The 26,001-nt window shown below is 39.1% G+C and overlaps 1 protein-coding gene across 1 annotated transcript; it reads right to left on the bottom strand.

Annotated features, from left to right (window-relative positions):
• Positions 1-12,652: 12,652 nt before the first annotated feature.
• Positions 12,653-25,005, bottom strand: CDCA7 (cell division cycle associated 7). Its single transcript, XM_037849573.1, is given in 11 exon segments — positions 12,653-13,927; positions 14,275-14,411; positions 15,964-16,113; positions 16,661-16,798; positions 17,153-17,356; positions 18,339-18,417; positions 18,758-18,874; positions 18,876-18,991; positions 21,302-21,544; positions 21,961-22,086; positions 24,873-25,005. Coding segments are annotated over 11 exon segments (1,362 nt in total). The 5' UTR covers positions 24,894-25,005; the 3' UTR covers positions 12,653-13,896.
• Positions 25,006-26,001: the final 996 nt, after the last annotated feature.

Below are 26,001 nucleotides of genomic sequence, written 5' to 3'. Positions count from 1 at the left end.
CCTCATCTGGGTAGCAGGCTTTTTCAACCCCCAGTCCTTCTTCACAGGTAGGAAGCACATCACAACTCATTAGTAATTTACTGCTACAGTAATTTTTATAATTACTGCCAGGAGGCCTCATTAAATTTGATCTAATGAATAAATATTGTATTTTTCAACGTGATTACCAGAACAGCTTAAGCTGAGTGCCATAAACAATTATTTTCCCTACTACTCAGGATGTCGGTGACTATTGATTTTCATTTCATAAAGAATTTACTGTAGTAATACTGATATAAATGACTTCAGGAATAGGCAACATCCCCCTTGTCAATTCTCAAGTAACATATAGCCCCAGGAACAGCCAAGGGGGCAGGCTGGGAATCAGAGGGAAAGAAAAATCTGCCCGGAATAAGGCTGGGCTGAGTGCTTGTGGCTTGTGACCGAGCCATGGGGCTTGTTAGAGCCGGGCTGGTGCTGCTCTGGCTTCTGATTATGAGGGGAGGTCAAGCTTGTCACTCCTGACATGTTGGGTGGTGAGCTCCCAGGCTGAGCAGTAAAACTGGCAGTTGATGCTTGCATTTTACAGAATACAGTTAGTAAATTCTGCTCAGTGAGAAATGTCCAAAGTAAAACATGAGAACCAGTTTATAATAGAGGACACTCACACCAAACCCTATGTATTCATCTAAGTTTCTTCACTTCCATTAAATACCTTCCTTTTTTGGGGGGTGGGAGGGGGGAGTTAATTCCATGTAATGGAATTTCCCTTTTAACTAATAGGATGAATATTTCCCTACATGTTCTGTTTTGTATTCCACTTAATACCCCATCCTTTTCATACAGTGAGCTACTGTGAAATGTGGTAGGATACTCCATGCTTTTAATTTCTCTTCCTTCAACCCAAGCAGCAGTTTGCTTCTCCTGGCTCACTGCACTCATCAACTCTCTCTTCCACCCCTAAGACCTCAACCCTGGCTGCATATTAGGATCATCTGAGGAACTTTTAAAGCACTGATGCCCTGAGTAGATGAAGGCAGGAAGCTGGGTAAGTGGGTAAGTGGGATAAGGAGCCTGAGCTCCAGCCCCAGAGACTCCCAGAATGCCCTGGGAGTAGTCTTCACAAATTGTGCAATACTAGAGCCAAGGGGAAAAGCATAGACACTGGAGCTAGACAGAGCTGGGTTCAAACCCCAGGTCTGCCATTTGCTAGTTATATGTGCACTGATATTCTGGTTTTCTATCTCTGTGTATCAAATTACTTCAAAAGTTAATGGCACACCTCCCCGCTATGTGGGACCTGACTCCCAGGGGTGTAAATCTCCCTGGTAACACAGGATTTGACTCCCAGGGATGAATCTGGACCCGACATCATGGTATTGAGAACATCTTCTTGACCAAAAGGGGAAGCGAAATTAAACGAAATAAAGCTTCAGTGGCTGAGAGATTCCAAATGGAGTCGAGAGGTCACTCTGGAGGGCATTCTTACGCACAATATAGATAACCCATTTTAGGTTTTAGTGTACTGGAATAGCTAGAAGTAAATACCTGAAACTATCAAACTGCAACCCAGTAGCCTTGACTCTTAAAGACGATTGTATAGCAGTGTAGCTTACAAGGGGTGAGAGTGTGATTGTAAAATACTTGTGGCTCACACTCCCTTTATCCAGTGTATGGATGGATGAGTAGAAAAATGGGGACAAAAACTAAATGAAAAATAGGGTGGGATGGAGGGGATGATTTGGGTGTTCTTTTTTACTTTTATTTTTCATTCTTATTCTGATTCTCTCTGATGTAAGGAAAATGTTCAAAAATAGATTGGGGTGATGAATGCACAATTATATGATGGTGCTGTGAACAGTTGATTGTACACCATGGATGACTGTATGATATGTGAATATATCTCAATAAAACTGAATTTAAAAAAAAGTTAGTGGCACGAAACAACCATTTATTACACTCACAGATTCTGTGGGTTAGGAATGCAGACAGTGCATACACTTTAGCATGTTTTTCTGTAAGGACAATTGATAATGCAAAGAAATGAATGGTAGAATTTAACCCATGGTGGTGGAGGAACTTTGGGTCCTATGGTTCTTCTTTTCAAGTCACCCCATTAGGATTGCCCACATCTTATCATGTCACTTCTCTAGTTCCTGAAAATCTTTGAAAGGCTCCCAGACTTTCAAGATAGTTCTACTGGACCCTACCATCTCCGGTTGGAGCCTGAGGTGCTATGTGGGTATAATTGTACTCACAGCTTTAACAGGGCATACTGCTGGAGGGTTGAGGCCTGGAATACGTTGTGAAGGGGATTTAGTACAGGAATTTGTCTCCCTTCCTACCAAGGCTAAGGATGGCAGAGGTAGGAACCACTCTGGCCAGCAGGACTGTGAAGAGAAAGGAGAACTTAATTGAAGGCATAAATATGAATCAATCAACCAACCCTTCTACCCCCACCCTCTGGGTAAAATGACAGGCAGCCAGAAATTTCCCCCTGGGGAAAAAAATCAAAGCGCTTTCCTCTAGAGAAATAGAATTGAACTGTCCAAGGATAACTAGATCAGTAAACGTGTGTGCTGGCACTACCTGGTAAAGTCTAACTAGTGCTGGCACTTACAGGGCTAGACAAAGGCCGGCTCCACCTTCCAATCTGAAATCAAGTCCGCCACGAGCAAACTTGGTGCAGGTACTCAGTGGTGATAGTCAGCCTTCCTATTGCCCCATTCTTAAATAGGAACTGACTCTGCAAGATCACCAAATGCTTGGAGAAAACATGCAGCAAGAACAGGAAAGAAAAATTGACAGAGGAGGAAGAGAGATGCTTCAAGGATCAGAAGGAAATATAATAGTATCCTCAGAGAAATTCGAGAAAATAATCCTTGGAAAAAAAAAAAAAAAAAAAACGAACAGGATGCTCTAAAAAGGAATCCTCAGAGGACAGGAAAGAACTCCTGGAAATTAAAAATATTATTAGAAAATAAAACTTCTCAATATTAGTTTGAATCATATGAAATTGCTGATATTCAACCATTTTTGACCTATTTATTACTCTTACATGATTTACTGTTTTATAGAGATTTGATGATAAAAGTAAGGAAATCTTACATAGAAAAAAGACTATATGAGAGAAAAAGACAAGAAACAGAGGATCAGTGCAGAAGATCTAGCATCCAACTAATAGGAATTCCAGAGAAAGATCCCCAAAGCGAGCATATAAACAACAACAAAATAGAAAAGAGTAAATTATTTTTTAAAAAATAGCAAAAGAGAATTTACCCCAGGAAAATGAGAAAATACCTCAATTGAAATATCCCCACCAAGGCATGTCATGGTGAAATTTCAGAACAGTAAGAATAAAGAGATCCCAAAAGCCCCCAAAGAGAAAAATGCAGGTCATTTGCAAGGACGTGAAGTTCCCACCAGCAATAACTTCTTGGCCACAATAGATGCTGGAGGATGTTGGAGCAAAACCATAATCATCCTGAGAAAAATTTAATTTGACCCAGAAACCTCTTAACAACCAAACTGCTAATTAAGTTTGAGGACAAAATAGAGCCATTTTCAATGTATGCATGGACTCTGAAAGTTTACTTCCCTCTTAGTCTTTGACAGGAAATTGCCTGAGGATGTAAACCTGCAAAATAAGAGTGAAAACTAAGGGAAAATGTAGGTTACAAGAAATGATGGAAATTACCCATCCTAGGAAGCTAGCAAAATAGAGGAGTGGTTGTGTGGTTCCAAGAATGAAAAGGATCCCAAGTAATAGATAGAATGAGAAAGAAGGTATAAGAAGCCAAAAGTGACAAAGTATATGATGAAGGCATGTATTTCTTTTTCTTTGTAGGAAAACAGGCAATCAGAAAATCTTAGGGAAATCTTGAAATTTCTATAAGAAAGTTAAGAGAAACAAAATAGAATGTGGTATGAATTTGAGTAACTGTTGGAGTATAAGAATCAAGAATCCAATTGAAGGTGACACTAAGAACATTCTCCTTTGACAGGCTAAAAGATTGTGATCCAGAAGAGAAGGAATTGTAACTTGACTCTTGGCTCTGCAGTAAAGGAAACTACATAGTCTTAATAATGTAAATGTTGTTTATTTTTTCTCAACCTTTAAAACCATTCTGGAGACAAGATTCAGAGGACTAAGTTTACAGAACAAAATATAAACATTATCACCCACGATTATGTAAAAATGAAGCCAGAGTAGCCCAAAGTTGGTGGTAGAAGAGGAAAGAGAGGTCAAGAGGTCCATGGATAATGTCTACAGTTGACAAATCAAGAAATATCAGAAAAGGAATATTATGAGACCTGTCTGTTATCTCTCAAAAGATTTAAAAACTGAAGTTGTTGTTGTCTCCTGGGGTTCTAGAGAGGTGGAAAAGGGATCATTGCTTTTCATTATAAATCATTCAGAACTCTTTAATTTTTGTTAACCTAGAGCATGTATTACTTTAGTTTTAGAAAAGAAAATAAAAATGAAGGATAAAAATGAACAATCCATGAAGACACATCTAAGAGCAGCAATCCCAAATAAATGTATTACTATGTCTTCTTATTGAAACATCCCAATTTCCTTTGACTGATAAATGAACAAAATGTGGTATATCCATACAATGGAATATTATTTATCCATAAAAAATGAACTACTGATATACCCTACAACATAGATGAATCTTGAAAACATTATATAAGTGAAAGAATCCATACACAAAAAGCCACAAACTGTATGATCCCATTCATATGAAATGTCCAGAATATACAAATCCATAGAGACAGAAAGCAGATTAATGGTTGCCAGGGGTTGGGGAGAATAAGGAAATAGTAATTGCTTAATCGATATGGGGTTTCTTTTTGGAGTGATGAAAATGTTCTGGATTAGACAGTAGTGATGGCTGCACAATATTGTGAATGTACTAGAAATGAAAACCGCTGAATTGTACATTTTGAATGGTTAAAATGGTGAATTTTATGTGATGTGAATTTGACATTGTATTAGTTAGGGTTTTCTAGGAAAACAGAATCAACAATCTTAAATATAAGATTTTATAAAAGTGTCTCACGTAACTGTGAATATGCACGAGTCCAAATTCCATAGGGCAAGCAGCAAACTGGCAACTTCAATGAACGTGTTCAATGAACTCCTCAGGAAACAAACTGGCAACTCCAATGAACTCCTCAGGAGATGCTTCGCTGGTTAGCCGAAGAAGTGAAGGTCCTCCATCTGTCTCGCTTAAAAGTCTTCAACTGATTGGATTAACTCCAGCTGATTGCATTTTCTCATTGTGGAAGACACGCCTTTCATTGACGTAATCAGTCACATCTGCAGCCAATTGACTGATGATTTAATATAAAACAGCCACAAATGTCCTTGCAGTAACGGTTAGGCCAGTGCTTGCTTGACCAGACACCTGGGTACTATCACCTGGCCAAGTTGACACATGAACCTAACCATCACAGACATCAATTAAAAAGAAAATTGGCAGGATATGAGATTAATGCACCTAAGTTTTATGTTCCTATACACTAGTAATGACCTAACTGAAGAGGCAATCAAAAAAAAAAAAAAAAAAAAATTCCATTCACAATAACAACTAAAAAAATCAAGTACCTAGGAATAAACTTAACCAAGGGCATAAAAGACCTCTACACAGAAAATTACAAAATTTTACTGAAAGAAATAAAAAAGGACCTAAATAGGTGGAAAAATATTCCATGCTCATGGATAGAAAGACTAAACACTGTTAAGATGTCAATTCTCCCCAAACTGATCTACAGATTCAATGCAATTCTAAAATTCCAAAAACCTACATTGCAGACTTGGAAAAGCTAGTTATCAAATTCATTTGGAAGAGAAAAGGGCCTCCAACTGCTAAAAACATCCTAAAAAAGAACGAAGTAGGAAGACTTACACTTCCAGACTTTGATGCCTACTCTAAAGCTACAGTGGTCAAAACAGCATGGTATTGGCATAAAGAAAGACATATGGATCAATGGAATCGAATTGAGAGTTCAGAAATAGACCCGCAGATATATGGTCAACTGATTTTTGATAAGGCCCACAAATCTACTGAACTGGGACAGAAAGTCTCTTCAACAAATGGGTCTGGGAGAACTGGATAGCCATAACAGAGGACCCCTACCTCACACCCTATGCAAAAATTAACTCAAAGGGGATCAAAGACCTCAATATAAGAGACAGTACCATAAAACTCCTAGAAGATAATGTCAGGAAACATCTTCAAGACCTAATATTAGGAGGTCGCTTCTTAGACCTTAGACCCAAAGCATAAGCAAGCAAGAAAAAATAAATAAATGGGAATTCCTCAAAATCAGAAGCTTCTGTACCTCGAAAGAATTTGTCAAAAAAGGTGAAGAGGCAGCCAACTCAATGGGAAAAAATATTTGGAAACCATGTATCTGATATGAGACTGATATCCTGCATATCTAAAGAAGTCCTACAACTTAAACACAGTAGTACAAATGGCCCAATTATAAAATGGGCAAAAGATATGAAAAGACATTTCTCTGAACGGGAAACACAAAAGGATAAAAAACACGAAAAAATGTTCATCTTCACTAGCTATTAGGGAGATGCAAATCAAGACCACAATGAGATATCATCTCATGCCAATAAGAATGGCTGCTATCAAACAAACAGGAAACTACAAATGCTGGAGATGATGTGGAGAAAATAGAACTTATTCATTGCTGGTGGGACTGTATAAATGGCACAGCCACTCTGGAAGACAGTTTGGTGGTTTCTCAGAAAACTAGTTATGGAATTACCCTATGATCCAGCAATTCCACAATGATTTGAAAGCAGTGACATGAACAGACATTTGTACACTGATGTTCATAGCAGCATTGTTCACAATTGCCAAGAGATGGTAACAATCCAAGTGTCCTTCAACAGACAAGTGGATAAACAAAATGTGGTATATACACACGATGGAATACTATGCAGCAGTAAGAAGCAACAAGGTCCTGAAACATACAGCAACATGGATGAACCTTGAAGATATAATTCTGAGTGAGGTAAGTCAGACACTATCTGAACAATATAAAATAAATGTCTTATAATATAGAATATTGGAGACCTAGTGATAGACAGTAGCAAGTGAGGGGGAATGATAATGTAACGTTAGATATGTTAATGATGGTGAATTCAAAGGTATGGTAATGGATAGGGATGACGATTGCTTGTTAATGGGATTATAAGTATCAGATCTGTATTGAAGGTGAATAGGATTGAAAGGGGTTGTTTAAAGGCATGTTTCCCACAGACCACCACAAATATACATAGGTGCTTGCATGATATACTTCTAAGGTATGACACTAGCACAGAGAGTTGACAACAGAAGGGTATAAGGGAAAATCTACATATTGCATACTAGGGACTATAATTAATAGGAATACCATACTAGTATTACACAAATACTAGGGACAAATAATTAAAGGCTGACAAGAGCTCCAAGATGTTTTGGATCATGAGAATTGTTTTAAATGGAGAGTGATGAGGATTGCACAACTTGGTGATGATAATGTGCGATATAGATGGATTATTGTGGACATAACATATGCTATGTGAACTTAGGAACCCCTACTTTGTAAGTCAAGCCCTCGATATTGGGGCTTGCTTGGGTGAAACTTATGGTTGTAAAGGGGAGGCTAAGCCCACCTATAATTATGTCTAGGAGTCACTCTAGAGAACCTCTTTTGTGGGGCAAATGTGGACTTTCTCTTTCTAAGCCTAGCTTTGCAAATAAATTCATCATCCTCCCCGCAATGTGGGACAGGACCCCAGGATGGGTGAGCTTTCATGGCGACATGGGACATGGATTCTGGGAATGAGCCTGACCCTGGCATCAAGGGATTGAGAATGTTGTTTTGACCAAAACAGGGAAAAGAAAGGAGTCAAGAGGCTGTCCTGGAGGTTAATCCTATGCAAGCTTCACCTGGATATGCTAAATGACCACAGTATAAGCCCAAGTCAACAATAGTCCCAAAAACCTTAAAGAATACCTATATATCTGTCTGAGACTCTATAAAAGTTTCACTCACTAAGTTTATTCTTCAGAAACTTAAATCCTTTAGAGTGCTCCTACGCCAGCCAAGTCCCCAAACCCAGAGGCAATAGCCTCTTCAAGAACATCAACTACATGTGTCCCCTTTGCTCATAAAGTTGACACCCCTTTTCAACATGAACAGGTTAGGGTGGTCACTGCCTAGACATTCCTGAAGATCGGGAAAGTGATTAAACTAGAGGAAGGGGTAGCAACAGACAAGATGGAATTTAACAAAGGATTATGAATACTAAATCTTTATTTTCTTTTTCTTAGTTGCTAGGATATTAGAATAGCTAGAAGGAAAGAATTGGAATGGTGGAACTGTGACACATAGCATCCTTTGAAATTTGTTCTATAGCTACTTTTAAATTGTTATTTGAAAGCTATACCTTTTTGTATGTTATATTTCACAATAAGGAAATAATTGAAACTATGATACTATAACTCATAACAACTTTGGAAATTTCTTACATATCTACTTGTTAAATCATACTTTGAAAGATATCACCTTTTTGTATACATGTTATATTTCATAATAAGGAAATAACTGCAATTGTGGAACTGTAACCTATAATATATTTTGAAATTTGCTGACTACTTGTTAAATTGCACTTGGAAAGTTATTACTTCTACATATATATGATATATTCAACAGTAAAAAAATATGATTAATAAAAACAAAAAAAAAATTTAAGAAGAAAAAAAAAGTAACCAAAAGCTAAACAGTAGGCAGAGACCCAGCAAGTTTGATATTGGATTATTTCCAAACCATGGTTTTCTGGTAAAGCAAACTAAGTTGCAATAGGGGCAGCTCTCCAATTCTTCTGAGTCCCACATCTCATCTTGCTGAAATCAATTAATAGAAGCCTTGTTGTCTGCCCTATTCATCATGCAGACAGATAAAATTTTGTTAATATCCCTTTCCTCCTTCCCCAACAGTGAAAAAAAGGATAAATAGAATCTATCTCCATAATTTTACTTAGTCATTTAGTTCAGGAGCATCTGTTTATCATGATTTACAAGAATTTGGCTGGCAATGAGAGCTGCAGAAAGCATTTGCATAAAGGAATATTATTTACATATTTTTCCTCCTTAAATACTAGGATACTCAAAATGCTCATGTCTTAGATATTCAGGTAAGTTCATTCTCACCAGTGGACCATACTGGATGGTCAACATGAAGTGAAAAACATTTACAGCTATTGAAGGATAAGAAATCAAATAGAACAGGAGAAATTCTAAAATACTGGTTCCTGCTGATATTGGCTTTCCTACTAAGTGTGTGAGAAAAGGCGCTTTGATTTCTCCTTAGCATAAGCATACAGAACAGTATATTCTCGATGAATGTTTTCTCTGAAACTTTAAAACCTAATCCCATGTTCACATGTATACATCAGAATTCTTCATATTAGAAGAAATAAAATTGAGTTATCATTCTCATGTATACAGTTAAATGAAAATGACAAGTGAGAAGGAGGTATGTAGTAAGTAGTATGCCACTATTAATCTGTGAAGACAGGAGAGGGGTGTAAATACATAAATATATTTGCTTATATTTTAAAAGTTAAAGTGTAAACCATAAATTCTTTTTCCTTTGGAGGAAGACGAAGAGCAGGGTGGAGGTATGGATAGGATAGAATCTAGACTTCTCTAAAAACATTGTTTTGTAGATTTGACTTCAAAAATAGGCAATCTTTAAAATTAAAAGCAAAGTAAAACAAATGAAGCTAACATATCAAGTTGGTGCTTTAACCACAGAAGAGAGGAATTGTTTCAAACGATTTTAAGACATAGTAATTTGAGTGTATCTAGGGACTTTTACTAGATTTACTAGATATTACAGCTTTCAGTAATATTAATGTCAATAATATTGGTACTGTTATTTCAAAACCATTATATATTACTATTACTAATGTATTTATATATAAATACCAATATATATAATTGCTTATATGTATATATGCATATATGCTGTACATTGATAGATAATAAATAGGTATGAAAGAAACATGTTTAAAAACAAAGCACTTTGGAGAAATGAGTGATTCTAGATTTGGGGCAGAAAATGTATAAAATGAGCCTGGAACACCCTGTCTTACTAAAAAAGTAAGAAGGGTGTCAAAGATCTCTGGGGTCATGTCAAAAGGATGCAGAAGCCTATATGAAGCCACTGGCCAAAAGTTGGGCATCAATAATAATAATAACTGCAATACACTGAAACACATCACATATTTGAAAAGTCCAAGAGTTCATAATGCTACTTAAAACAAACAAAAACCTCATAGGCACCATTGGAGGAACTAGAGAATAAATTCATGATTCTGACAAACAGTAAATAAGGAAAAAGTAAGTTCTTAATGTCTTTTCTGTCAGGTAATTAAATGGTTGATGAGGGGAAGCTTCACTCTATGGAAGCATACCGGTAGACTAAGAAAAAAGGAAAGAGAATTTATAGTGGCCACCAACCATACATTAAAAGTGTCAACAGCATATTATTAGTCTCCAGATGTCAGTACACAGCACTATCTATAAAGTATTGCAGCGCTTGAATCAGATCAAGCCTCTAGCTCTAGCTACCACTTTAGAAGCAAGGGAGACAAAGGAACACATTAAATGACACCATGGGGACGCAATTAGTAAAATGTGGGAAACTCTGCAGGAAAATGACTGGGTTTTTTGTCTTTTTTTTTTCTTTTTTTTCCAACAAATAAACTTGCAAAGGGAAAAAAGGGAAGAGAAACCCTATTTATTTTAAGACAGTTAATTAAGACAGTTAAGACACCTAAATCAACTGCAAACTTTGTTTGGAAGCTGATTCAAACAAACCAATGAGAAGAGAGGGAGAATTATGAACATTTGAACACTGACTGGGTATTTGATATTAAGGAACACCTGCTTATTTTTCTAGGTGTGATAATGATATTCTGATTATGGTTTTAAAGTCATTGTCTTTTAGAAATACTGAAGGGTTTGTTTATGAATGTCATATGTCTGGGAATTGCTTCAAAATAATTCAGTGGGTTGGGGAGAATAAAGGGTATAATTAGGATAGACCATGAGTTGATCAATGCTGAAGCTCATGATAGATAAATGGGGATTCTGTTCCACAAATTAAATTTAAAAGTTCTCCTATGCAATTTTTGCCACCAAAACTATCTCCCCAACAAATGGGTTAACACTTAAGAGTGACTATATCCAAAATTATCTTTTACAGCTCAATTTGTAGCTCTACACAAATTCTTAGTGAAATGGTTCTTTTCCTTTAAATGTTAGTATGATGTAAGTAAATTGTATTTTCCCATAGAAAAAATATTAGACATACATAGTTATGAATTGACCATGGTAGCCTCATACCTGGCTAAGCATACCATAAAGAAAGGTTACTCCTAAGTCAATGCCTTCAATGTTTGGATTACCATTTCTCTCCCACCATAAATTTAGCTCTCCACCCAAATTTCAAGAACTTCTGTGGGCCCAGGGGCACTGACTCAACTCATTCCTTGATACAATCCATTTAACAAATATTTATTGAGTACCTCCTACATGTCAAGAATATTTGGATTGAAGGTGTCTTGCTCTCAAGGACCTTATTGTCTAATGAGGGGAAACTAAGATAGATACCCAACTATGGGTGACAGGTGTTAAGTGTTATAATCCAAGTATGTAGCCAGGTGCTATGAAGAGTCCTCAGGAGTGTATTTCATTTTAATATTTCTTTTCTCTGACCTGGAGAGTATGGGCTCAAGTCTTTGGAAGCTACTTAACCTTGTTCAGTCTCCCCATCTCCAAAATGCCTGCTATGAAGTGCTAACATATATACTGTACCAAGCACTGACTCTATGCCTATTGAGCCATAAGAAAATCCATGGGTTCATAAAATACAATTAAATGATATTAAATGCCTGGTGATGCCAAAGTATCAATTACCTTCCTCCCCTTCATTCTCACTCAGAGCATTACTTTTAGGTTTTTAATCTTATCTCCATCACTAGATTGAGGGTCACATGGTCTCTCACATCTTTTTTCCCCCAATCCTTAAAAAAAAAAAAAAAAAAAAACATACTTCATTCACATGCCCTAAGTAGAAGCTGCAGCAAGATCTGCCCTGCAGGGTAGTTTGCCAACCCCTAGTCTAAAGAACTGGGTTATGAGAGCTTTTAGATCATGACTTGTTTCTTCTGATTCTCACAGTACTGGTACAAGCCTCAAAGCACAGCATACATTTAAAAAAATATTTGAATGGCTGATTAAAGCAAACCAGGTATTGCAAAATCAGTGTCAGTTCTTGGGCTAGTTCTTTCAAATGGTGAAGGAAAAGAAAACAACATTATAAAACCTCATGGATGTGTACTGCTTTCTATCAGGCAAAGTAGCTGTCCCAGTTGGTTTTATGATCACAGATGTCAGTTCCAACACCAAGGCAGGTGCTGTTCAAGAGCTGACTCTTGGCCTCCAGAAACTTAAGCCAAAAGGGAGACTCTAAGGCGGCAGAAATAGTTTTATAAATAAAATAGGAGAAAATATTGGTATTAAGTGGGATTAAAAAAAAAAAAAAAAAAAGGCAGGCAAACTAGAGCAAAACATTTTATTATTAAAATAAAAACTTTAGTATAAAAGTATTACAGATCAAAAGCTCTATTTACATGTATTGATTAAAGGTCCAATTATGCATCAAACACTGAACAGGCACAGCAACAAGTTGGATACACAAAGTAAAATGGACATACAAGCAGTTCGATTCCACCCCTACCAAATTATTTGATTAACGAAGGAAAAAAGAGGGGGTTGGGGGTTGGGGAACATAAGTCCTGCCCACAAAGTAAACTGGCAGAGTTAAGTTACGAACTTCTGAAAGTCACCCATCTCCAAAAAGGCATTTCTCATTGTTGTAAAAAGCACTTAAAAAACTGAACATGAACCCTGTGCCTACCTTATAATTTCTTCAAGAAAGCAAAATCTGCAAAGCATGGTAGATTAGTATTAGTATCAATTTTCTACATACAACGGTCCAAGAATTAACTTGAATTGCCTCCCATAAGAACTGAAATAAACTTGGCAAGAATTACAATGATATTTAAGTTTTAAACCAGGAATTTCCAATTAGCCTACTCCTGAAGTATCAACATCCTTATTTCCCAGGATGTGTTTCCTACAATGATTTTAAGTATAACATTGCCCACAAACCTCTGGATCATGGCTGCGTAAGCCAAATGCACAAATTAACCTCATGATGGAAGAAATTTGCAGCAACTAAGTTTCAACAAGCACAATCCGTGGAATGTTATCATGCTGCATCATAAATTCCACTTTGTGACAATCACCTACTTTTTCCAAATGGTTTTAAGACTTTTGTGTCTTGATCCTATTAAAAATGTCAACACATATGATTGCTAAATCACAAAAGTTTGTTTTCCCGTAACAAGTCGGAGGGCTGTTCTCTGGAATTCAACAGACCTAGTTAGTGAATGCTACTACTGGCTTCTAATTGCTTGGTTTTATCAGGGGAGTTGAGAGCGATTTCAGCACCAACGAAACAAAACACACTTTCATAAAACTGTCATCTGAAAAGAATTCAGGAAATAAGTAGTGGAGAGGACCGCTGGAAAGAGAGGAGGGTAAGCTGGGGGAGAAGCAGAGGAGAAACTGCAGGAGGGCAAAGTATAACTAGCAATACATCTCCATCATGCCCCAGAATGTATGTCTAATGAGATAACTTGATTTGGGTCTCCCGTAAAACAGACTGATCATCAAAAGTGTTAACTGGGGTTTCAATCAACTGACAAAAGTGAAAAGTTTAACAAGAAAGATCTGAGAAGTGGAAGCCAAGTAGTGAATCTTCCAGGTATTATGCTTGCATTTCAAATTCCTGTTTCAGACTGTGAAAGAGAAAAGGGAATATGTTAGGATGTAGTTTTCAGAACTTTCTTTTGAAAGCCTAATTCCCATCTTAAAAAAATGTTTCTCTTGCGTTATAACACCCATACAGCCCTATAAACAAATCTTAAGTGTAAAACTTGAATGTTCACTTAGGTACATGTAATCACCAACCAGAGCAAGATATAGGACATTTCCAGCATCAAAAAGGCTCCCATCATGCCCCTTCCCTATCAACAACCCCCTTGCCCTAGAGAGAACCACTATTCCTGACTTCTACCATCTTTTTATTAAGACACACAAATTAATGTAAAGATTCAGATGAAGAAGAGAGAATAGCAGCTGTTACCTTTTCAAGTAGGCATGCACATTCCCAAAGCCATGGTATTTGGCTAAATACACAAGGACCCCAGTTGCACACCGTCCATCACGCTGCCTACAGAAACTGCAGTTACAGATTCCACGACAAGGAGGACAATGCCAGCTCTGAAGGAGAATTGTACAAGGACACAATTAAATTAAACCTTACTTCTCCCCTGTATTTATCCACTCCTTTTTACACTCCAAGGTGGGTATCGCTGATTCCATTTAAATCTTTTGTGAATATAAAATCTTAACATAGTTAATGTGTACTAGTCATTTCCTTACGTTTCCTTAGGAAATCCAGCAGAGAACATTGCACAGCAACTAGCAGTGATAAATGGAGAATCGGCTTCCCTTCAATGGCTCACACCTATCTGGCCCCAACACTGGGAACTCATCTGCCTCCCCTGAAATGAACACCCACAACAAACAGTTCCCACCCTTTCCCATTCTCTAAGCCCTGAAAATTTTAGACAGCAACGCCCACTGACTGACAAACGCTTCTCCACACGACCACCAGTCCGGTCCTGAGGCATGCCGCCTCAGGACACATGGGAAATACCTGAATATCAAGTAGATATATGATATTAATTATTGTGAAAATGGTATAGTGATTATTTAAGAATGTGTTCTATTTTAAAGAGAGTGAGTGAAATATTTAGGGCTGAGTATTATTTGTGTTTGTAATTTAATTTAGAGCACACCACACACAAAAATTGTGAAGCAAGTATGGCTAAGTGTAAATAGTTTTAAATCCATCTCTGAGTACTTAGGGATTTATTACTCTCTCTACTTTTATGTGTATTTGAAATTTTTCATAATACAAATTCCTACAAAAGTTTAAAAAAATACAAGGGGTCAGTAATTATAAATTCCCTTCTACAAAGGCTTGCTTGAATCTCAGCATCTTTACATCTCCATGAAGGATCATCCTGTCTCCACCTCCTTTAAATCTTTAGAGGTGATTCATCTTCAGACTAATCTGAGAATGAACCAAAGGACAAGGCAAGGGCTTCAGACCTCGTCAGACAAGGTGCAGACTTAGGCAAGCCAAGCAAGCATAGCAAAAGAACAGGCACACCCTTAAGCGAGGTGGGAGTACAGTCTATCTTGCTTCTAATCTACTTTGCCTAAACGGAGACAGTTAAAACCAGATTAGCATTCTAACCAACTCCCTGAAAAGAAAAACACTGTAAAGCACAGTAAGCATTACAGGACTACCTCTTCCTTCCTCCTAACCTTTGGGGAGCTAAGGGAGCCATTTTGTAAATAAGAGTTCATATTAAGAGAAATGAATGTCAATTAGGATAGACTGGGAACAGGATCCACCTTCAAATCTATAAAATTTAGCAGTTCCTTTCCCTCAATAAGCCTTCAAATAACGTTGTAGGCTTGACTTTTAGAATTGTCTATGACCATCCACTTTACATATCCAACTCTTTCAATTAGAAATATTTAATATCTATTTCAGAAGCCAATGTAATGTAAAAGGCAGGAAATTGCTGGAGCCACCTAAATACTAAAGCACTTCAGAGAAAATTTATCTGTAATGCAATCAGAACCAGCTCAGCTGATTTAAAGATTAAAAAGGCAAATCCCTGGTACACGTGGTGACTTTCACCGGTGCCCTCTTTGACCTACAAGCCCACAGGACCAGCCTGGGCAAGGCACCTACTGGATCCAGAAGGGCGTCCTTGACTTCTTCACCGTAACGGTTTCGGAGGCAGGGGCCACAGAACTGGCCTCGAACACCCCAACAGTCTGGGTTTCTGCAGTTTGTTTTAGTATCGATAGTTTTCTGGCGACATTGATGACAGGTAGATCCCTACAAATAATAAGCAAATGAGAAAAAAATACAGCTTATTGGAGAGAAAAATGGCATATTTAAAAAATGTCCTTCTTTGTAGTAGCATCTGCCATTCTGTCTTTGACTCTTACTTCCCATCTTCATTTACCTGTATATATACATGCCTAGGCATGAAACAAGGACATGGTGATTTTTTTCAGTTGGCAGACTTCAGAGTTAATATTCTCAAAACTACTTTTCAGCAATAAAAGATTTTATCCATGCAAAAAACACTTTGCCTAAATCCATTTTTCTCTTTAACACACCATCATATCTCCAGCACCTCGCTATGCAGATGTACATAACAGATACACAATAAATACATGTTGAATCCATTTCTAAATTAAGAGAAAATATACTACTGCAGACTTACAAAGCAAAAAGCTTCCTTTGTAAGAAAAAGCATATAAGCACATATCTCATATGCTAAGACATTTAGAACATTAGAAAAACTCCAAGGAACGTAAAATCTATCCTCCCTCTGTCACAGACATTGGCATTTTCAGAAAACTTAAGAGGCTCTTACCAATGAACGACTATATATCTTCTCTCGAGAGTTGCTGCAGATGTTCTCCAACTCTTCCTCTGTAATTTTGTCCACTGGGCGAATTGTATGCGGAAGGGACATGGATCCTGGGCGACGAGTTCTGGGCGAGTCATCTTCCTGCGTAACCAGAAGCACAAAATATACTCTTCTTACTGGCTCTGCCCAGCTTTGAATCTCATGTGGTTAATTTGTAATTTTTTCACAGAGCATTCAATCTGGAAATCTTTCTTCGAGTTTATGCAGGAGGAGCAAGTCATAAGTTGGAAACTATATGGAAACAATTCCTACACACATAAAAGATGAAGAAAACTTTGACTTTCTTCACCTGCTAACAAAAGCATCAACTAAGTTTATGTGACATTAACAATTCTGAATGGTTCAAGAAAAACATTTAATATGGATGAATTCATGTTGAGGTTGTGGGCGTGTCTGAGCCGTGTATATGTGGGGCCTACAGATCACTGAACTCACATTCATGTAGCCATCCATGGTCTTCCTCTTTCTCACCAACATGTACTTATCTTCTTCTTCCTCCTCCTCCTCTTCCTCTGTGGGAAGAGCACTGAGGGACCCAAGAACCCGTGACCTTGACCTGGTAAGAGGGCGAGCTCTCCGCTCAGGGTTTCTCCTAGATGCAGTACCTGGGAACGTACGCCTTCGGGGTGTCTTGGATTGCTAAACAAACATACAGGACAGATCCATTTATTTCCAGAAAGAAGAGAAACAGCCACCATGGAAAACCCACTCCTGCTCCTTAAGGATATTTGCTTTTAAGTAAAGGAACCCATTTATTCCAGTAAAAAAGAGAAATAGCGCTATGGACAATCCATACCTGCTCCTTAAGGATGTTTGCTTTTAAGCAAAAAGAAAGCTCTTTTTCCGATTTTCTTTGTCCTTTCCATGATGCATGGAACATGAACTCAAAATCCACACAGCCATCATAATTTTGCTTTTGTAACACCAAGTCCAGTTTCTCTCAAATGGAGAGATGATCTATTGTTTTTTCTTCTACTTAATAAAGATGCAAGAACTGCTCTCGTTTTCCAAAAGACTTTTCTATGGCATCTCTTGAGCAAGCCCTGAAACACAGTCGCTTTCCTATACTGCATTTATGTATGGTTATCTCCCTCCCTCCCTCAAGGAGTGGTAGGGTAGGGAAAGTCTTTTTTTGGCACCACAGGCAGACACACCAAATTCCCGAGTTACACCAACTTCGTTCCTCAACTTCGTTCCTCAGAATATAATCACTTATGACAACAGGTGTGACTGGGTTAAGAACTTGTTTTTTCCTTCTCTCAGATTTAAAACCAAAAACCATCTATTGCACATCTACCATGTAGGAGGAATGTGTTATACCTGGGGATACAGAAAAAATTTTTTCTAATCGTTGGTTCTCTGCCCTGAGGGGCCTAGTCTAGCTGAGAAAGAGAAAAACACTTAAGAGGGGTTTAAGGAGCCACAGAAACAACAACAGAGGAGGCCACAACTGCCCGAGGATGCACAGAAGGTCTTCCAGATCTGTTGGAAGGTTTCCTCTATTTTTTCTTACTCTGTCTATGAAGACCACATAAAGTAAGGAAAGTGGATTTTAAAATATCCTAACAGAAATCTGCCTTAGGCTTGCTCAAAATACCACTGGATAGAGATTTGCACTTACTGAACGGGGGCCTGGTAGAGAACGTCTTCCAGGGAATGAGCCAGGGAAGCTTTCTAATTCTGAATGAGTTTTGCCAAGCTAAAAAGGGAGGAAATAAAACAGAGATTATTGGTTTAGAATAGGTGCTGAAAACAAGCAACTAAATTCTGGAAATTACGATAGCAATTTCACAGCCTTATTTTTAATATTAAGTTGACATATTCAGTGTATTTCTGATTTTACTTATACATGTACCAAGACTTGAATAAATTAAAAATAGCAAAGCAACTTTAGAGAAAGAAATGCATTTCAAAGCTTGCATTATAAAGATTTCCTAACTGCATGGAAAATAATCCTAGGAGACAGATGTAAACAGTAAGTCCCTTAGAGAAAAGCTGGGAAGAGTAGTTCCAACACAGTCAAAAGCCAGACACCTACCAATTGCTTTGTTTTGCTTTATATTTAAAGCCCTTTTCTCCAAAAAATTCATGCCATTTTCTTCATCTGAATCAGAACTGGCATCAGTCACAGAGGTCCCTGAGGCTGAGGGGGGGTTGCTTTTTGTTGGCTGACCCCCTGCTATTCCGTGCTGGAAATGTCATTGCCACCCGTAGAGTTCCAGAACGTCGGTGCTGACTGCGTGTTCTGCAGCCTTCGCTGGCTGACTGCAGTCTCTAGTTAATCAGAACAATTCGGTAATTAGTGACTTGTTGCTTGGTGCACCGGCTGCACCATTATGACTACAAAATCCCTTCTAAACAAAAGACATTTACATCAAATAAATTTCAACTGAACATTGCCAGTTCTGGGTAACGACATCAGAATTACAAATTCCTTTAACAATCTGAGTGTAACTTAACTCCAAGTGGCCTAGCTGAGACACAGTTAGAAGCCATCGTCATTCGCAGCCCTTAGGCCTGTGGTTCTGAATCATTTTTTAAAATGTGAAAATCCCTGACTTCTTTTAAAATTCTTTTAAAATAGGGATTTATGCATTTTTAAAAGAAATTATACAGGAATAAATATGTGTTCTCTCATAAGCATGGTTTTAATGCTTATGTCAATATTAACTATGTTAAAAAGTCTCTAATCTACTTTCTGTAGGATTAAAATGAAATTTGGAATCCACAAGTAATATAGGTATCCCTCATTAAAAATGTATGAAAATTAGCCACCAGGGAAATGCAAATCAAAAACAAAATGAGTTACTACTTCACACCTACTAGGATGACTATAATCAAAAAGACAGAAAATAACAAGTGCTGGCAAGGATATGTGGAACTAGCATATCAATCATACACTGCTGGTAGGAATGTAAAATGGTGTAGTCACTTTGGAAAACAGTCTGGCAGCTCCTCAAAAGGTTTTAAACAGTTACTGTATAACCCAGCAATTCCACTCCTAGGTACAAACCCAAAAGGAATGAAAACATACGTCCATACAAAAATGTGTACACAAATATTCACGGCAATATTATTCTTAATAGCCAAAAAACAGAACCAACCCAGATACCCATCAATTGGTGAATGGATAAATAAAATGTAATATATTCACACATGGAATATCATTCAGCAACAAAAAGGAATTAAGTTCTGATACATGCTACAATATGGCTGAACCCTGAAAACATTATGCTAAGTGAAAGACATCAGTCACAAAAGATTACATATTGTTCGATTCCATTTATATGAATGTCCAAAAAATGGCAATCTAAAATGATAGGGATGTTGGAAAAGAATAGGGAGTGACTGTTAATGGGTATAGGATTTTTTGGAGGGGTGATGAAAACACTTTAAAATTGATTGTGGTTGACAGTAGAGGAAAAAAAAGAGAGAAAAAAAAAAAATCACTTGTGAAGTCCCAGAATGGAAGACCCATTTTTAACATTCAAACGTTTCTTAAATTCCCACAATAGCTTTTAGTACCTTTCATATACTTTCTGTTTCCACAGACTGAGAGAATCTACATGAAAAAAAACTGAGTCCTTAACACTTTTAATCAATTGGCATTTTATTAATCACAACAGCATATACACAACGGCATCTACAAAGAATTGAAACATTGCCTAGAAGTTACTCAGGCTATAGACAATGTTTGGGTCACATCCAGATTTGCAGGCAGGTCCCTGCAGCAACTCCAGTGACCACTGATTTAGACCAGTCACTCAATAGAGGACGCACTGCCTTACCACAAACAGCGAGACAGTGATAAAACACCTCTTGGCCAGGCACTGTCACCTTTATCAGCGCTACTTGCATGTGGTCCACAGGCGGTAAGCAGGCATGTTTCAGAGCACAATGAGTTGCAGAGCACACACCCAGTTATAAACCAACAAACACACTGCTTCCTTTGTTGAGAAAGTCAAGAAAATGTCAGCTGAGCTGAACAGTGAGCTCCGGGAGGGTGAGCCTCAGGAGCAGCAGCAGCAGCAGTGGTTTGAGCAGGACAACAGAGGTTAAAGGTAACATAGCAACAGCACAGGAAAAGCTGGCCAAAGAGCAAAAGTGGAAGCAGGAAGGGCCCTAATTGTCATAATCTGCACTCAAGCTCCTGCACATGAGTTATCACAGGCTTCAGGATGTAGGCACAGACTTGCCAAGGGAACCAGCACCTATCAGGGGCTTGCTTTGTGCCTGGTACTGGGCTGGGCATTTGAAGTTAAATGCAAATAAAGGTAATCTTTAGGACATGTGTTCTTCCTCTATTAGGTTGGATTTTTGTGGTAACAGAAATCTGGAAGTTGGTCGATTTTATCTAACCAGTTTCCAAGATTTTTAGACCCTACAAAATGTTAAAGATTTACTAGTAGGACTGCAGTAGTAAAAACTGCTTTAAGACATGACATATTCTACTTCTAAAATTAAAAAAAAAAAAAAAGTCAACAAAATCGTCCGGCATGACTAAAATGAAAAATTTTAAAAGCAAGTATGCCATGCCTCTAAATGCGCCTTACATCTCAATATTGGTGAAATTCTCAAACTCACCATTCCATCTTGTATCTCACTCTCTGAGAAACCGCAAAATGATTCATCGTCAGAGTCGGCATGAAAAATACTGGCCAGTTCTGTATTGACCTCTGGCCTTGGTTTGGGTTTCTGTAAAAATCCACAATGGTCTAATACATCTTGCACCTCACTTTCTGAAAAGCCGCAGAAAGATTCATTATCAGAGTCCTCATAAAAAACATTTGCCAGTTCTTCACTGATATCTGACCTGAATTTAGGTTTCTGTAAAATAAATAAATAAATGTGGTTGTGCATTTTTTTCTTTTTCAAGAACCAATTTTCCATAAACCGTGCAGAGAGCAAATCACATTTACAAGTGCACTACAAGAGAATAGCTTTTGTTACAAAGAAAAATGGTTCAGAGGTTTACAAATGATTTCTGAGTTGTTATGGCAAATCATCAGGCATGTTAGGTTAGGCGACATTTCAAAAGGATAGAATAAGTAGCTAATCTACCTCCAACAATTACTACCTAGAACCACAGCAGAAAGTGAAATGAAATTACAGTGCATACTGTATTTTCATAACGGCTGTATAGAAATGCAGGCAAAAAGCAAGCAGTTTTAATCACACACAAAGCATCTGGGGCATTTTGAGCACTGCAGACTCAATTCTGTTTATTCTCAGGCAGCACTTACCGTGTTTGCAAAATTATCAGAAGCAAAGCTGTCACAACTGTCATCAGAGGATGACGAGGTTTCCATGGAAATCAACTTCATATATCTGAATTTCTTGAAGTTCTTCTTTACTCTGAGATCCCTTTGCTGCAAATGGAAATGGCAATATTATTAAGTGGAATGTCTACTATAGTCTCTAACAAAAGACATCATTTCTGAGTTTCGTAGGTTCAAATAGCAAGAGTAGATACATCGGTTTCTCATACCCTACATAGAAAAAGGAAGATTTGCAATTCCTACAAAAAAAAAAATTTCAAAATCAGGTCAAATCCTAAGAAAGGATCTCTTTGGAGGAAAAATTTTAATGACATTTATGAATTTATTCAAGCATCTATGGATCTACCCCTTTACCCACTTTCAGAGCCCCCAAGCTCTTAGTGCTATACTGAGCTCCCAAAGAGTTAATGCTAAACTCCTAAATCCACCCTCTTTTCTAAAAAATTGAACTGTACTTCCAAAGGAAATTTCAAAAAGTACAAAATGGTAGAGTGATTTTTCACCCTCTGCCAAAATCAAGTTAATGAGGTCTTTTTATTTAAGCGTTGGACTATGTACAGTGATGTTAATTTCTCAAACTATAAAAACTGGGTAGGACCTCTACTTCAAACAGGTCCCACTCCAATGAGGGATATAGTGATTTTGGCACAAGTCCTTACAAACCAAAGGTATCAACCCAGTGAACAAATGGGGCAAGGAGCCAGGTTATAGGTCAAATGGCACTCCAAACCCAACTGGAATGCCTGATTCCATTTCAGCTCTCTCTAGAGCAGCTTAAGTTTTAAGTTTTTAGAGGTCCTTTCATAAGGTACAAGTTACTTGTAGATATGAAAATGCTTCATTCATCCATAAACACTGAACAACCCTGCACTGCTCATCAGGAAATGCAACTGGCATCCATCTGCCATAAAAAAGAGATTTCTTAAGTGTTGCATTAGTTCCTGAACTTCCATTTTCTTAAATATGATCATGGAATAGCAGAAGTGGTTCCTTACACTGATAACTTTGAAAGCCCGTAAGCTCTATTACCGGCCCCAAGATATAACGCAAAGAGGTTTCAGATGAACAGAAAATTCTTAGCTTTCCTTCTATGCCTAACATTCTGCATTGCAGGCTCTTGCAAATAAATTTCCATAGATGATGGTAAACAAGTCTCCAATCATCTTAGGAAATTTTTGTCTTTTGTCCTTTTGCAAAGGCGGGAAAATATGATAATAGGTCTACCTACTAAGTATAAAGGGTGTATGTGAATGTAATACAATGAATGTTAGGAACTGAAAGGGCTCTCAGAAACTCCCATTTTTTCAAGAGTAAATTCAAGCCCTAGGGAGATGAAACAGGCTTGCCAAAGTTCACAGGGCTACAAGGAGAACACAGGTCTGCCATCTCCTAAACAGCAGTGGTCCTCGCATTACTGAAAGAATTACCAGCATTTCCTCATCAATCTACCTGTAGCACTCAGGACAGAGCAAAGGAAGGCTTTCTATTGGAATGTCGTCAGGAAAATATAAGCTGGGCTTTATCAAATCAACACATGCCAAGAGTTAGTTACCAGGCAAATGTACCTTTGGAGGAAAATACAAAGAAGGGAGGCAAACCTTCATTCACCGAGATGACCTTTTTTGACAGGCAAGTACTAACCAACACCATTTAGTAGGTGTTTTTTGTGCCAGGGACTGTTGTTAAGTATGCTTTCAAATCACATTTAATTCCTTGCAACAGAGGTGCTAACCTTATCCCCCATTCAACAAAATGAGAAATCAGACGCTCAGAGTAGTGAAATGGATTACTCCAGTCACACGGTGGCCCAAGTTTGAACACAGGCATGTCAGGCTCCAAGCCCAGGTACACAGTTGGGACTTTCTTCATCTTGAAGGCCAGTGCCACTCCTACTGGGCTGTGACGGAGCTCTGCAACCACTCTTCCCCGCGAACTACAGCCTCCCCACAAGGTCCCTAACACGAGATGTATTTTAATCAAGTCACTCTCTTCCTTCTCACCCAACCCCCACACTTCTAATGTCTCCCGGGCAGACCCTACGTTCTGGTTTCCGTTACAGCAAAAACTAACGTTCCATTCAGGGCAAAGTCCCGCAGCTGCGACTGACGGGGGGGCGGGTAGCAGTGCGAGACAGGCAAAGGTCTCAAATAGTTTGGACCACAAGGCCCTTCAACTGCACTTTATCACTGCCTGGGGCTTGAGACGCCTCTCCCGACGTGCGCAACCCAAGTTCTAAAGAGACTGGTGTGCAAGACCTTTAAACTCCAAGCCTACCGACCCACAGAGGTTAGAAAGGACCGCGGGCGTTGCAGGGGCAAAAACTGTTGGGGAGTGCCCTCGTAAGCTGAAAAGCCACCCGAGACATGCGGGTGGAAACGCGGCGAACCACGCACCAGCCTTCGCAGCGTGCAGGAAATGGCTGGGCTGGGGGGCTGGGGGCAAACTCCCAGAGAGGGCGGTTCTCCTCTCCTCTCTCCTTCCCTCCCCACTTCCGTGCTCTTCCCACGTGCCCCACGCCAGCTCGCGGACACAGTAGGGGACCCGCCAGCCTCTGGCCGCTGTCGGGTCTCCGGCGCACGTGCACCTCGGGCGCACGTGGTTTCGGACTCCCCAGGGCTGCCAAGATTCCTGCAAAACGCTAAAGATCCCCAAGTCGCCCGCACGCCACATGCGCACGCCCGTCGGGAACGTCCCCCTGCCCCTGAAAAATCCCAGGCGCACAGAATCTGAGGTTTGCCTAACCCGGCGACGCCCACGACGGCCACCAATTGATAAGCAACTCTCTTGTCTGCAGAGTTGGATGGAAATCCGCCAGCGCCCGCCCGTGTCCTGCACCCATCGCGCCCGCCCCTTAGAATTCCGCACCCAGCCCTCACCGACACGCGGCAAATGTCCATGCTGGCAGCGGGCGCCCAGGCCGGCGCTCAGAACGTGGAGAGCGGAGCAGCCCCGCGCGCCGCGGTCCCACGCAGCCGGAGAAGCAGGAGTCGCACGGCGGGCGGGCGGGGCGCCGACCCGTGTCCGGAGGGGCGGGGCTCGGGCCGGGCTTTCCCGCGTTGAGGCACAGGTCCTGCAAGCTGTGTTAATGGCCTGATAGGATGTGACCCGCTCGGCCCTGGAAAAAACCTCAACCCCCCCCCCAAATATTTTGCTTTCATATGATAGCCTTGGAGAGTCCTAAAATTCGCCTTGAAAAAGTGGCGCTTCGTTGGCTCTCAGGTCATCTCTCTTTATGTTGCCGCGCGGTCCTGAGCGAATGGCGCGAAAGTGGTTCGTATTGCCCCAGGGTGAGCAGGGTGATCTGCAAGAATGCTAGGTCTGAGGAGAAAAGTAGGGACTGGGGGATAATGGAGAGCAACGGCGAGTGACGTGGCTTCGGCACCTAGCACTCTTGTTGCTGCCTGCGGTTTCCGTTAAAATTAAAAAAATAAAATAAAATAAAATAAAAGAATCAAGCACCGAATTCCACCCTTTATTTAGCTGATCACTGTCCGGGGCTGTAACACCTCTTATCTGCTAACCACACCATTATCTGAAGCAGTAAAATGAGTTAAATCCTTTCAGAAAGCAAGAGAAACAGAGTTGTTTATTAAGACTTGTGGTTTTTAAATTGGAAAAAAAGCCGCTACAGTTAAGTGAAGTTTTATCTATGGGAGAAATCAAACTAAAAGTCTTTAAGGATTATCTGTTGGTGGTAGGAACTAAAGACTAGTTTGGGGATCTTTTCTCCCATCAGAATTTAGGATTAATCGAATCAGAATGAACCTGAAATGTTGTTCTTTTCCCTTCGAATCAAACTTGGGCGTTAGGACGAAATAAAGTGAGGTGTTTTTGTTTGTTTTCTTTTTTAAATATTAAAGAGGAAGGAGAAACAAACGTTGTTTTTAAAAGAAAGTGGGTTGTTTGGAAAGACCCTAATTGTAATCTTGCCTTTTGAAAAAGTGCTTGAACTAAAAATATTCACATTTTCTCTCATATCTTCCAACTTTTCTCTCGGGAATAATT

This window comes from Choloepus didactylus, chromosome 9, assembly GCF_015220235.1.
Source record: "Choloepus didactylus isolate mChoDid1 chromosome 9, mChoDid1.pri, whole genome shotgun sequence".
Classification (NCBI taxonomy): Eukaryota; Metazoa; Chordata; class Mammalia; order Pilosa; family Megalonychidae; genus Choloepus; species Choloepus didactylus.
Note: the sequence above shows the minus strand (reverse complement) of the source record. Positions and strands in the feature narration are given on the sequence as shown.